Source organism: Cibotium barometz, chromosome 14 (assembly GCF_041138505.1).
Source record: "Cibotium barometz isolate CiBa-2024 chromosome 14, ASM4113850v1, whole genome shotgun sequence".
NCBI lineage: Eukaryota > Viridiplantae > Streptophyta > Polypodiopsida > Cyatheales > Cibotiaceae > Cibotium > Cibotium barometz.
In genome coordinates this window covers 46070642-46083842 of record NC_141059.1, presented here as the reverse complement: position 1 = coordinate 46083842, position 13201 = coordinate 46070642, and the positions used below count along the sequence as shown (strand labels likewise).

The window sequence follows — 13201 nt, the reverse complement described above, 5'->3', positions numbered from 1 at the left end:
GAGCTGTACTTACTCAAGATAATCATCCAATAGCCTATGAAAGTAGAAAACTCAAACCTCCTGAGAGTAAGTATAGCATATATGAAAAGGAATTAACGGCTGTCATACATGCTCTTAAGATATCGAAACACTACCTTATGGAATTAGATTTTATCATTAAAATTGATCAACAAAGCATAAAGCATTTACTTACGCAACCCTTGAGTTTCCCACCCATTATTCAATACCAACCTGGTAAAGAAAATGTGACAGTGGATGCTCTTAGCAGAAGACCCAGCATAAATAATATTTCAGCTGTGGAAAGTTTATCTTTTGAGACTATGAGAGATTAATTCTTCAAGTTGTACAAAGATCCTGACATCAATAAATTCAAATAAGTGAGAATTAAAAAAAGCCCCATGCTATCCTTTAAAGCTCTTGGACCCTTTCACATGGGGCCTCCATTACCAAAAGGCTGGACAATGCACTAAGGGTTTTATGTTTCATTGTTCACAAATTTTTCCACCACCAGCTGTGGTTCAAGATGGCAAACAAATAGAGTCGGTACCAAAAAGACTTTCTAATATCAGAGCAAAGTCTTGTTCACAGGTTTAAGCATGGTTCAAGAGAGAGGGGGGACAATATTTGACAAAGGTTCTTCATAATGGACTCCATGAAGTGGTCTGATTGAATGAGTCTTTTCCCCAGAATTATCCCTTGTTACTCTCATCTTACACAAAATCCACGCAATTATCACCATTAGAACAACCTTCCACAAACGGGGTATAGACAGATCTTCATTGTGACAAGAAAAGCTCCAACTTTTGAGGATCCCGAAAACCTATCATGAGTAGCAAATTGTTGAAGACTCTTCAGATAATATATTGCTACAGTATCAGGGGTGTTGCACTCACAGTTCAAATCCAACAGCATGGCTGGGATGGTAGTGCCAGACACACTGAAAGTAGGTGGCTGAGATGGTCATCCCTGCTCCAGTTCAAAGATAAGCAAGATGGGATATATCACATGCATCAGTCTCTAACACTCAAATCCATGTGTCATAATAAGGGCATAGCTAGGGTAAGTCTCTAGCAAATGAAACCAGCCCACCTATTTGATAACGGGACAAATGAGGTTATGAGAAAGAAAGAAAGCTTGTATTAGACATCTATGAAAGACCCAAAGGGTCTATGAGACTGAAAATGCGTACATATGATCCATGAAAAACTGGATGTTGAAAACATGAAAAAAAAACACACATCTACAAAATAAAACGGGCCCACGTACTATGTGAGCCCATGTATACAAAAAGAAAGTCAAAGCTCATGCCCCTCCTCCTGAATGGTGTACAGTGCAACAATGTCTGCCGCCTGTGGCAGTACATCTCTATAGCATCAGAGGATGGCCTGTATTTGCAGCTAGCCGATGGAGGGTATAGATCTGGGGGCAGGGACGTCGGGCTCTATGTGCCCTCTCTCCAGCAACTCCCCAGGTGCGTGGTGCCAGAGGTTCACGGGCTTGGTTGCACCGTCTGTGCTTCCTCCTCTGGAACAAGTCTGGGTGGCGGGCATCATTATGATTGCCTCATGGGAACCAAAAAAGTCTCTGATTGGGAATGCACAAGGATAAAATAGAATGCATTAGCCTATGAGAGTGTGGGAGACAGGGAATGAACGGAACAAAGAAAAAGACCAGCCAAGATTGGGAAGAAGATGCCAGTCAAATTAACACACAATGGTGAACAGAAGGCTGACTAATAATCAATATGATTGAGGTACCATTATCCTCCAAACGAATCTCATGTGTACCATTATCCTCCAAACGAATCTCATGTGTCCCGTACTTGACATCCTTTTTGGGGTAAGTAAATGGTTGCTATTTCTTGATGTCATTACACTTTTTGGTCATATCCTCAGTATCAATTCATGCACTTCCAAGAGAAAAAATTTATTTATCCAATTCTCTACTACCCCATTTAAGACAGGACAAGGAAAATATATGTGCAAGAAAAATTGTGTCAAAGGAAAAATAAACGCTTTTTTACATGATTTGCAAGTAGAAGCCATATTTAAATGCTCCAAGAAGCTCAATAGGGGAATATTATTGCCCAGGTACAACGGTTGGGAGCCTGCTTACCTGCAAAATATCTGATGAATTCAATTGACCCACCCAACCAAGCCGGTTTGAAATGCGGTGAACATGAGTATCCACACAAATACCTTGAACATTCTCCCAAGCAACATTCATGATCTGCCACAAACAAGGCCATCTCAAGTAGCTATAGGATTTTAAGTAGTACAGTTAAGTCGGGGTCTTTCAAGTACACAACATGGACTTCAGAGTTTCACTTGATACGTACTAAATGAGCCATCTTGGGTCCTATCCCTGGTAGAGCGAGGAGGCCTTGTAGATTGTTTGGAATGTCTCCATCATATTTATTCTGACACAGATCTGCTACCTTCTTCAAGTAGCTCGCCTTCCTCGAGTAAAATCCAACCTTTTCAAGATTTGCAAAAATGAGAGATATACACACAGACAAGTACAGCTTTAACCAATTTAGTTATCCCTACAAGTCAGTACTGGTGAAGTCAAAGATAAGCCTTGATTTTATCATTGCATATCTCCAGCAGGGCAATTTACATACTGGATATATAATATTACTTATTGATGCTTCTGTTGACATTGCCATTCCTTCAACAGACAAAATGCCTTGCTTCTGGAGCCTTTGAACAGCCCCTGATCAACAACAGCATTGAATCAAAGAGTGTGGACGAAAAACCAGCATGAACTACAGCGTAAACTGAATGCAAGCTTAATTGCTACTTTACCACCAAACTGGGTAGGAAAAAAAAAAACATGAGTACGTATACAAAATGTGTTTGTGTGCATGCATACTTGCACATGCTATAATTGTTAAAACTTGCTGTTGTCAATGTTTTTCCCCAAGAGGAGCCATTGCCACTCCCATTGAGATGTTTACATCCCAACCTGCCAGTTAACCCCTTCCAAAACCATTGACAACAACACTAGAAAGTGTTTGTTGGGAGGTTGGGAACAGCCATGTTGATGAATCTTTTACCTAGAATGTGCTATTACTTTGTGCGCGCGCGCACGCGAGAGAGAAAGAAAGAAGAAAGAAAGATATATTAACGTCTACAAGAGGCCGAATTCAGCCTATGAGACAAAAAATAATACAACTGTGTTCTTCCGGTCATCGGAAGAAAAGAAACAAAAGAAAAAGTGTGCATGTGTCTGGATACAACTGTGAATCATCATGAATCGGTGGAGCCCATATACAAACAATATAAGGGGGGTGGGGATGTGGATGGAGTGCTAAGGCAAGATGAGAGAGAAAGAAAGAAAGAAAGAAAGATTTTATTAACGTCTTCCAAAAGACTGAACTCGGCCTATGAGACAAATCGGAGTACCTGTATGGGGTATCCTCTGTCATCCCAACAAAATGAAAAAGTACTGAACAAAAAAAAAGCTGAATCTGGGTGTGCAGGGGATGGAGCTCTACTACTAGGAGAATGCAAAGCTATATGCATGGAGTATACAATCATGATATGCAACCTAGCTAGCTCCATCTTGTACCATACTGGGGGTATAAAATGGTATACATCAGTGAAGGGGGTGTCCACAGCTCCCTGAAGAACATGCCTGGGTGTGCTCTGAAGCAAGCCAGTCGCTCCGCACCCTCTCTGTGAAACTGAGCTCTGATCTCTGTCATCTCTCTCTGGTATAGGCGTGGTGTCCGAAAGCCAGGTGTCCTCTGTCTCCTGCGGGCTCTAAGTGTCTCTGCTCTCTAGAGAGTAATTCCCTGCCGTGTAGGGGCTGGGAGGGGGATGGATCTCTGAAAAAATGTAGTAATCTGTGTCTGTCGCCCCCCCTCTGGAGCTGTCTGAGCCTGTAATAATGTCTCTCTGTGGCGTTGTATGTCTAGAATGTATCTCCCCAGTATGCGCTGGTCTGCTGCCTCAAAGATCTGGCGTAGGGAATGTGGCTCTCTGAATAAAATGGGATATCTCTCTCTGATGGCTGTATATGCTCTGCATCTGCATACATAATGCTCCTCACTCTCCACCTCCTCTCTGCACAATCTGCATACCCTCTCCTCTCGGGGGATCCATGCTGCTCTGCCAGTCTCAATCTCCAATCGGTGTGATGAAACTCTGAGCTGACCAATAGCCACTCGGGAGCCGTGTGGTAAAAAGCCCTCCATGTATCTAGGCCTCTCTATAAATCCATCATCAGTGATACTCATGAAGTGATCTCTGTAGTATAGCATCTTCGGTGGAAGAGGCTGTGTAGGCGATATCCATGTCTCTCGTGTATAGAGCTGCCATAGATCCTGTCTCAATACTCTGTTCCTCTCACTATGAGAGAGACGGATATGTGGTGCATTCCTGTCATACTGGAATGGTGGTAGATGATCCATGTCTAGGCCATGCTGTGAGAACCAATGTGTGACCTGTGCATACCATGATCCTCTGTCTCCTGCCTCAGCCAGCTGTCTAGATGCCTCAAAAGCTCTGTATGACAATCTGTCCTGTGGCATCTCTCTGAATCTGTCTAGCAGGCATATAGTCTGAAATATGGCCTCTACCATCATAGGAGGCGCAGCAAACTCTGCTCGGATAATGTCATGAGGTACTGACGGTTTGCTGTGTATCATGCGTGCCATCATGAGGGCCTGTGGTCTCTCTATCTATATCCACCAATGGGTAGCAAGGCATGGCGCCCATACCGCTGCTCCATACATCAATGCTGGTGTGACTAATGTGTCAAATAGCCACCCTTTCATCCGGGGCTCCTGAAAATGCGCCTGGTGGCACTGTCTCTCTAGCATAGCCAATGCTGCATATCCCCGTGTCAATCTAGCTCTGGCTGCTGAGAACCCATGGTGAAGCGTGTGGCTGCTGCAGAGAAGGTAACCCCTAGGTACACGTATGATGTCACCACCTCCACCTGGCATCCTGCGAGAGTGAATGTCAGCTGACTCCTGCCCTGTCTCGATGTATGAAAGACCATAACCTTGGTTTTCCCAAGGTTCACAGTAAGACCCCTCTGTGTGCAGAAATCATCGAGTGCATGTAGATGCTGCTGTAGACCACCTGGAGACTCAGACACTAATACAATATCATCAGCATAGAGCATAATATGTACTGAGGTACCTGCTAAATCAACTCCATCTCCGCCTCCCCGTGTAATGAAGTCAGCCACCTCATCAATGTATAACCCAAATAGCGTGGGGGAAAGTGGGCATACTTGCTTCACACCAATGGTGCTAGCAATAGTCTCGGACATACCTCCTGGACATCTAACTCGCCCAAAAACCTGCTCATATAATGCATAGATGCCCCATGTCATATCTGCTGTATGCCAAGAGACTGTAGGCGCTGAAAGAGCCTCTCTCGTGGTACTGTGTCAAATGCCTTGCGAAAATCCACAAAGCAGCAATAGAGCTTTCTCTTCCTCACTCTGGCCTGATCAATCATACATCTCAAAGTGAATACATGGTCAGTGGTAGAGAAAGCTCTCCTGAAGCCTGCCTGCCTGATGAGCGTAAACCTACTCGCTCAGCATATAAGCTAAGCTCTTGCTCCAGCACTGCACCATAGAGTTTGGCCAGCACGTGGCCAACCATAACCGTCCTGTAGTTGCTCGGATCGAGCATATCCCCTGTTTTGTGAATCGGCACAATGGTGTGCATCGTCCACTCCGCAGGCAAACCCTCTGCTAGTGCCCTGTTAAACAGGTGTGCAAGAAAAGGAGCTAAAGAATCTACTGCATATATGAGATGCTCACCCTGCAAGCCCATATGGTCGGCGGCCCGTCCATGCTGTAGGCAACGGATAGCTTCCTGTACCATCGAGTGGGTAAAGAAGCTAGCTGTGGTAGGTCGAGGCTATAGGTGGCTGCTGTAGGGCATGGTATAGACCCTCTGCATATGTGTGCCATGTCTGTGGGTCTGCAATAGGTGTCGGGGTCCGGGGCTCTCTGAAGTGCCGCCATGAGACAGGGCTATCTCTACTCATGAAGAAATGAAAGATCTCTAGCTCCTGTATCTCTGCGAAGGCCCGCCTTTTGCGGCGAGTAAGTCTCCTCATCTCTCTCCTCGACTCCTGCTCTGTGATGGCTCCCAAGGCTCTCTGTATGCGGAGCCATGAGTATAGGGCTCTGCACTCGTCATCATACCATCTGTTCTGGGGCATAGTCCCAGGTCTCGCAGGCTCTCCTGAGTGTACACGATGTGGGAAGCTCTGTAATGCAACCGTGTGTAGGAGTGATGCCAGCTGGGCTGTAATGGTATCCATAGGTGCCAGGGGATCCATGAGTAGGAGTCCATCCTCTACTCTGCCAGTGTATATGTCTGCCATGTCATGTGTGAAGTAGATGGTAGTGTGTAGCGTCGGTATGTGGGGGACTGGTGATACTGGTGATCCGGCTAGTGAAAATGCCAAGTATGTATGATCTGCCCCAATAGGACGAGGTGGAATGGAGAATGAGGTGACAAGCTGTGATGCCTCCACAGACCCCATAATGTAGTCTACCACCGTGCCTCCGGTCCGTGTATGACCCCCATGTGGGAAGCATGTCAGCCCTCCTGATCCCGGCCACTGTAACATCCCGTTATAAATAACGAGACGATGCCTGGCTCCCAACTCTAGTAAGTGGTCCCCATAATGTCCTCTGTCTGGTCCAGTGTCCTTTGATGCCCGACTAGCCCCTATCTCCTCTGGATCCACAGGGTGGAGGATCTCCATGTCATCATAGTCATACACCTCACACTGTCTGCTCTCTGTGTGGGCATTGAAGTCGCCTGTAAGAAATACTTCCCCTAGTGTAGAATAATGCATAATCTCCTCTGACAGACAAGTGTATGGCGAGGCTCCTGTCTCCTCCTCCTGTGGCATGTCCTCTGTAATGACATAGGAGGATCCTGATGGAGAAAAGTAACATAGAGCTATGTATATAACCCTGTCCTGTGAGAGCTGTAAGCTGATCCACATGTATCTGGCCTCTGGATCCTGTGCTACCACTCTCAGTCTCCCCTGTAGCTCCCATCTGAATAGGACTGCTACTCCCCCTGACCCTCTCGAGGTACCCTGGCGTGTGGTCCTCCTGTATGCTAACTCCCACTGGAATCCCTCTACTCGAGGTAGCCCTCTCTCTGGGCTCTGATGTGTCTCTGTCAGAAGTATGATGTCTCTCCCCACCATAACATGCTCCAGTCGTCCAGGCTGCACCCATAGTGAACCATTACAGTTCCATACTGCCATGTGTATCTCTGTCAGTTGCCTGGTCTGTGTCCCATAGGCCCCAAACCGCTAATCCATGGGCCGGCCATCAATGATGACCCGACCATCTCGATAGAAGGCCTTCTTGCCTTCTCTCCTCGCGTGTAAGACTCGTGGCATGCAAGTTCTCCTATGCTCAAGCTGCATCCTCGTGAGATCATCATCCAAGAAAATAGGAGCTCCCTCTAAACCTCGTAGTATGACCCTCTTCCTCATGAAGGTGACCCTCTCCGTCTCTCCTGCAAACTGTAGGATGAGGGCTCGCTTGCGTGTTGAGTCTTTCCCGGCTCTCCATGCTTTGGTGAAGGGGAGAGGGTGCTCTTCCTTGTAGCCGAGCTTCATGCATAGAAGCTGTCCATCTTTCTCGGGAGTGGAGTCGGGTGTCTCGGCTATACCTGTGACTCGGATGTTGAGGCGGCGGGCATGCCTCATCTTCTCCTCCTCAATGGTGGTGTGAATGATTTGGTGTTCTTCCCTTTGAGTCTCCTCCCTCACTTCTTTACGGATGTTCTTCTTCACCACCTCGACCCATCCTGACTGCTTGGCTTCGAGCTTTCCCTCCATGTCCTTTGTGATCTCCTTGGAGATCTCTTCTTTGATGGCCGTGAGAGTATTGTCATTGATCTCCCCTTCTTCCTTCTCAGCATTCTTGATGGCTACCATTTCCACTTTCAATGCACTCACCTCCTCCTTGAGTGCCGTGTTCTCTTGTTCGAGGTTCGTGACCCGTGCTTCGAGAGCTATGATGTGCCGATGTAGTTTGTTTTCCACCTCATTGAGGTTGGAATCGGATGTCTTCTTGTTCTCCTTGATTAGTGCCTTCATTGCCATCTCGAGGGCCTCGAGTTTCTCTTGGAGACTCGGGGCCATCCCTCTAGGTCACTCTGCAGTCCTTCCCACAGGCAGGGAGGAGAGAGAGAGAGAGAGAGAGAGAGAGAGAGAGAGAGTTATGTTGCTGCCTTGGGGGCCTGAGCAAGGGTGGGTGGGGAAAGGGGGGGGCAGAGGCAAAATGGCGAACTGGGGCGAACTGGCAGAAAGGGGGGCACAGGCGAACTGGCAGAAAGGGGTACAGAGGCAAACTGGCGGGCAGAGGCAAAATGGCGAACTGGGGCGAACTGGCGGAAAGGGGGGCAGAGGCGAACTGGGGGGCACAGGCGAACTGGCGGGCAGGGGCCTGAGCAAGGGTGGGTGGGGAAAGGGGGGGGCAGAGGCAAAATGGCGAACTGGGGCGAACTGGCGGAAAGGGGGGAAAGTGGGGAAAGGGGGGGCAGAGGCAAAATGGCCAAATAGAGAGAAAGAGAGTGAGAGAGAGAGAGAGAGAGATCATACACCCAATTGCGTCTCAAAACCAACTGAAGGGCCCCCACCTTTCTGTGTATTTGCTTCACTATAAAATTGAGATAAATATATTCCTTGACTTTAGGATATCTCCTTTCTTCCTTGGTGAACTCTAACATGTGGTGCCCAGACTATCAAATCAGCCTTTTTGTCTTCTCCAAACAATCCCTTGCCGGAACAAGTGCCTATTAAATGCCTTCCTAGAATATCTTGTTTTGCACTCGCCTATAGCAGAAATTTGTCCTTTGCTGAAATGGAGTGGTCTTTGATGTTGATGACTCCTAGATGCTCCTGTGATGCACAACTTGCAGACTAGGAATGTCACGTGCACCCATGCACTGTGGTACACGGTGACACACTGGCTCATCAACAGTGCAAGAAACATGTACAGAAGTAGTACTTTGATAGGAGATTTTGTCATATGCCGTGACCCCATTATGAGCCCCAATCCAAGAAATGTCGGGCACAAGCTACGTAGGTTAGTCTTCCGACCATAGAGGCCTCTCAGGTCAATGTCAGGTCAGTCCTCTTAACCCACTTTGGAGAATTCAGCAAGTAGTCCTCATGTAGGTACATGTAGATGTTAGCCTAGGTGTAGAATGCATTAGAAGCATATTAGTTGCATCCATATAGTAAGGGCCAGCCTGAAGGCAAGCGTGAATCTCACCATCAGCCAGCATTAAGACCAAGTCGGCAGCCTTTATATGGGGCCTAGGCAGCAGTCCACAGGGCCTGTTGTCAGTCGGCCAGCAGCTAGACACCCCACGCAGCACAAAAAACAATATTAAGTATTTAATACGTATTTTGCCCCAGTCGTGGGGCAGACAAACAGGCCAACAGCAGTAAAGCCAGCCGACCAGCCTTCCCTGGACATATAAAAGGGTGGATTCTGCCATGGTCTAAAACCATCAGATAAAAACTGAAGTCTTCATCCTCAGTCAAGCATGTGTGCTTAGGCAGCCTGCCTTTGCATACTTCAGCATCCTTTATGCTCTCAAGCCCAAGGCATCCAAAGCTCAGCCTCTTCCCAGAGTTCTCAGAGCACCATCCCTCAGTCTCGGGCCGGTGCATTCTCTCCGAAGATAGGTTCACAGCGCCTACAGCTTATGCACAGTTCTGCCGTTTGGTCACTTTGTCCTTGTGTTGGGCAATCAGTCAATCAGTTTGTCCACTCAGTCTTGTGGACACGGTTCAGCTTGTATTCAGTTCTCCAAAAGACATAAAGCAAATACTCCTGCTTGCAAGGAGCCGGAAGTGGTGGGGGGGGGGGGGGGGGGGTGGCCCTTCAATGGTAATTGAGACCCCACCCCATATGGTGTCGTCTCAACCACTCTTTTACTTCATGTATGTTGTTTCAAGGATTGCTAAAGACTCACTAAACTTAGGTACAAAGAAGGCCCCGTTGTTTCACACGGTCCTAGCTTGGCGTATGCTACAAGGAACTTAATGACGAATGAGGGAACATGAGAGGCCTATTTATAGCGGATAAATCTGGCACCTAGAAGATTGCTCCATACATCAAGGCTAGTGTGACAAGGGTGTCAAAGAGCCAGTCCTTCGTCTTGGGCTCTTAGAAATGTGCCTGGAAGCACTACTGCTCAAGTAAGCTCAAGCCTGCATATCCCCGTGTCACTCTGGCATGTCTTATGGGAACCATGGTGAAGCATGGGCTACTGAGTGTACCACCAAGGTAGACATAGGATGAGACAATCTCCACAAGATCCCCTCTGTATGAAGCTCAATCTAATGTGAAGGGGTGGGAAATATTGAAGACCATTACCTTGGTTTTACCAAGGTTCCAAGGTTAAGAGTGGAGTCCCACTGAATGCAAAAATCTTAAAGGAACAACAAGCACAATACAAGATGTAATTTGCTGAATTGACAAGAGACGCACAATGAGCCGGAACGGTCGGCTCAAATGCCCATCTTCCCTACCATCTGCACTCTTTTGTTCCACCCACACATGGTAGAAACAATCTGCAAGAGAGCACGTAGGACAAGAGAATACTAAACAGGGTATGTGAACATGGAGTCCTGCTACTTGCTTCCATAGTTGAGCATTAAAGCTTTTAACAATTGCAAGTAGAGTCAATGTCAACGGAAGTCTTCGCGCGATGGCAGCGTTTGGAGTGTTGAAATCTTCGATTTGTCGTGTTCCTTCACGACAAAAGTCTTCAATGGATGCAAGGAACCTTGGGAAAGCTTCCCCTATGGTTCAACTTGAAAAAGGAAGACTGAAATTAGGGTTTTCAGCCAAAAGACCAGAAATTACAGCAAAGAAAAGGACTGTTTTGCTGAATTTCAGCCATTGGGAGTGTTTAGGGGAGTGAATACAACTTGATATCACTCTTGGAGCTTGGAAAACACACTAGCAAGCTTGGATATGGTGTTCGGAAGAACAAAGTGCAGAAAATACAGCCATAAAGCTTTATAAAGGGAGGCACCAACTTCTAGAGAGAGGAAGAAGAAAGAGATGATCAGGAGTCCACCCTGGGTGTTAGGCATAGAGGGAAAGCTAGTTGGGGTTCAAGCTAGGATGGACACATGGCTGGTTGCTCTCTTTGAATAAGGGAGATAAGGTATAGGTGGTGGGCATTGAGTTTTGTCCACCTCGGGCATCAGTGTATGCGAACACAAGGCTGGTCATAATTTATAAGTCACGCAAAACTTAATAAAGTGTGTAAACGCTCACTTATAAATTAATGCTAGTTCCTAAGAATAGGTTTTGACCAATACTTAACACCTGTCACATGTCACATAACCATGTCAGCAGACAGTTTCCGCACAGTTCACAGGCGGGCGGAAGCGGAAGCAAATAGAGATCACATGAGAGAGTAGACAACCAAGAGAGATTCAACACTTGAGCTAGAGACTGAAATACTTGTGTTGAATAAATGAAAGTACAATGGCCATGCTTATATACATCTCATGTAGAGCAACCGGCCAGTAGCACTCGAGGACAAATGTCCACAAAGATAAAAATGCCTAAAATAGCCCAAGAAATATGGGAAAATTCCCTAAAAATATCTAGATAAAAGGGGGATAAAATGAAGTAAAAGAGAGTTGGAGATGACATGTCCAACAAGTCACAGACCAACATTGCTCCTCACAGTTATCATAGGTTAACTATGCCAAAGCATAGAGTGTCGCAAACAAGAAACCCATGAAGCCTCGAGAGATCCTACATTTATAAAGAAAGTGAGTTGAAAAGCTAGCTTGCTTTAGTTTTGTGTTTATTTCCCCAAAAAAGCTAAGGCTTAAAATAAAGCCTCCCACTTTTAGCACAAGCCCATGCTTTTTTTCCTCACATAATACCCCTTTTAGTTCCACGCCAAATCTCTCCCCTTTTCTCCAACATGACTCATCCCTAATAGTCAAACATGCGCTGCCCAAACTTCCACACTGCTGCCTGGTCTGAGCCTACTGCCCAACCTGCACATGTTGCCAGTGCTGCTGCCCGACCTGCACAAGCTGTTCTGGCCACCCTGTAGACAGACTATTCTGCAACCATACAGGAGGTACTTTGCGCCCCTGCGCTTCCCGCATATGGGCACTCATCTGCACCGTGTCCCGCTCATTTGAGGGAGTCGTCCCCACACATGCTGGCTGCCCACAGGCTGCACACACATGCTGGGTATGCACACCTCCACCAGCCACCTGTACAGTCAGCAAAAAAACAGCCTACAAAAGAAAACAGCAAAAAGCGCGCACACAGCAAATCGCTGCCGCCTCCTCTCATTCCAAGCGCCTACACAGGCTGTACTGTCCTCCTTACACCTTCCCACATAGACCCATGCCTTGCCCTAGTACTCAGCCACCTTCTCGGCAACTAAAGAACTTTCTGCAGAGACCCTAAATCAGCCCCAAATTCTGCATGACCACAACAAAGAGCTGGCGATTTAGCATTTGCAAAAGTTGTTCACACTCCAATCCTAGTAGACAAAATAGCCACAGTTTCCATGGCAAAAAGCACCCTATTCAGTAGCCATAAGCTAGGGTTTACCTGGACAAACGACCTGCTGTCCAGCCTGTATGAGGGTTGCTTTTCACCTTCTCTCAGATCCTTGCACATCCATGCAATAGATTTCTCCCTTTCTTGCTTACCCGCACATCCATGCAGAGAAACCATGGCTCTCTTGCCACAAAACAACCCACATGAGGGTACTATCTTGTACATCCTTCATGCCTCAGGTTCTAGCACTTGTCAGATCCACGCTCTAATACCAATGTAAGATCTCCACAAACCACACCCAAGGATTATGTGACCTAGAACCGAAACCCTAACGAGGCTTCCTAGACCTGACATCGTCGTACACATCGCATGACCACGATAGATTGTGGCTAGCGACTCACCACCCACCTGTAGGTTCACTGCCTCAAACCATCCCCAAGCCTTAGGTCTAATTACCCCAATGGCCCCAACCTAGCGTCTCATATCACGAGGCCAAACCACCCACTTTGAAGCTCCATGGCCACGAGATCCTATGTGTTTCCATGGTAGCCCCAAGTCACCGCATGACCACTTGACCTCTTGTCTAATAAGTGACCCCAAGTTCATTTATATAGTAATAACCTGGCTATTA

General features: G+C 46.9%; 1 protein-coding gene across 3 annotated transcripts in view; it reads right to left on the bottom strand.

Annotated features, from left to right (window-relative positions):
* Positions 1–13201, bottom strand: part of LOC147632086 (endonuclease III homolog 1, chloroplastic-like) — a 95405-nt gene that overhangs the window by 60607 nt on the left and 21597 nt on the right. For all 3 annotated transcript variants that reach the window (XM_086808664.1, XM_086808663.1, XM_086808665.1), the window contains 3 exons: positions 2624–2715; positions 2339–2476; positions 2116–2229 (listed from right to left, as the gene is read on the bottom strand). In XM_086808664.1, coding sequence (XP_086664790.1) covers positions 2116–2229; positions 2339–2476; positions 2624–2715 — 344 coding nt within the window. The remainder of the gene's footprint in view (positions 1–2115; positions 2230–2338; positions 2477–2623; positions 2716–13201) is intronic.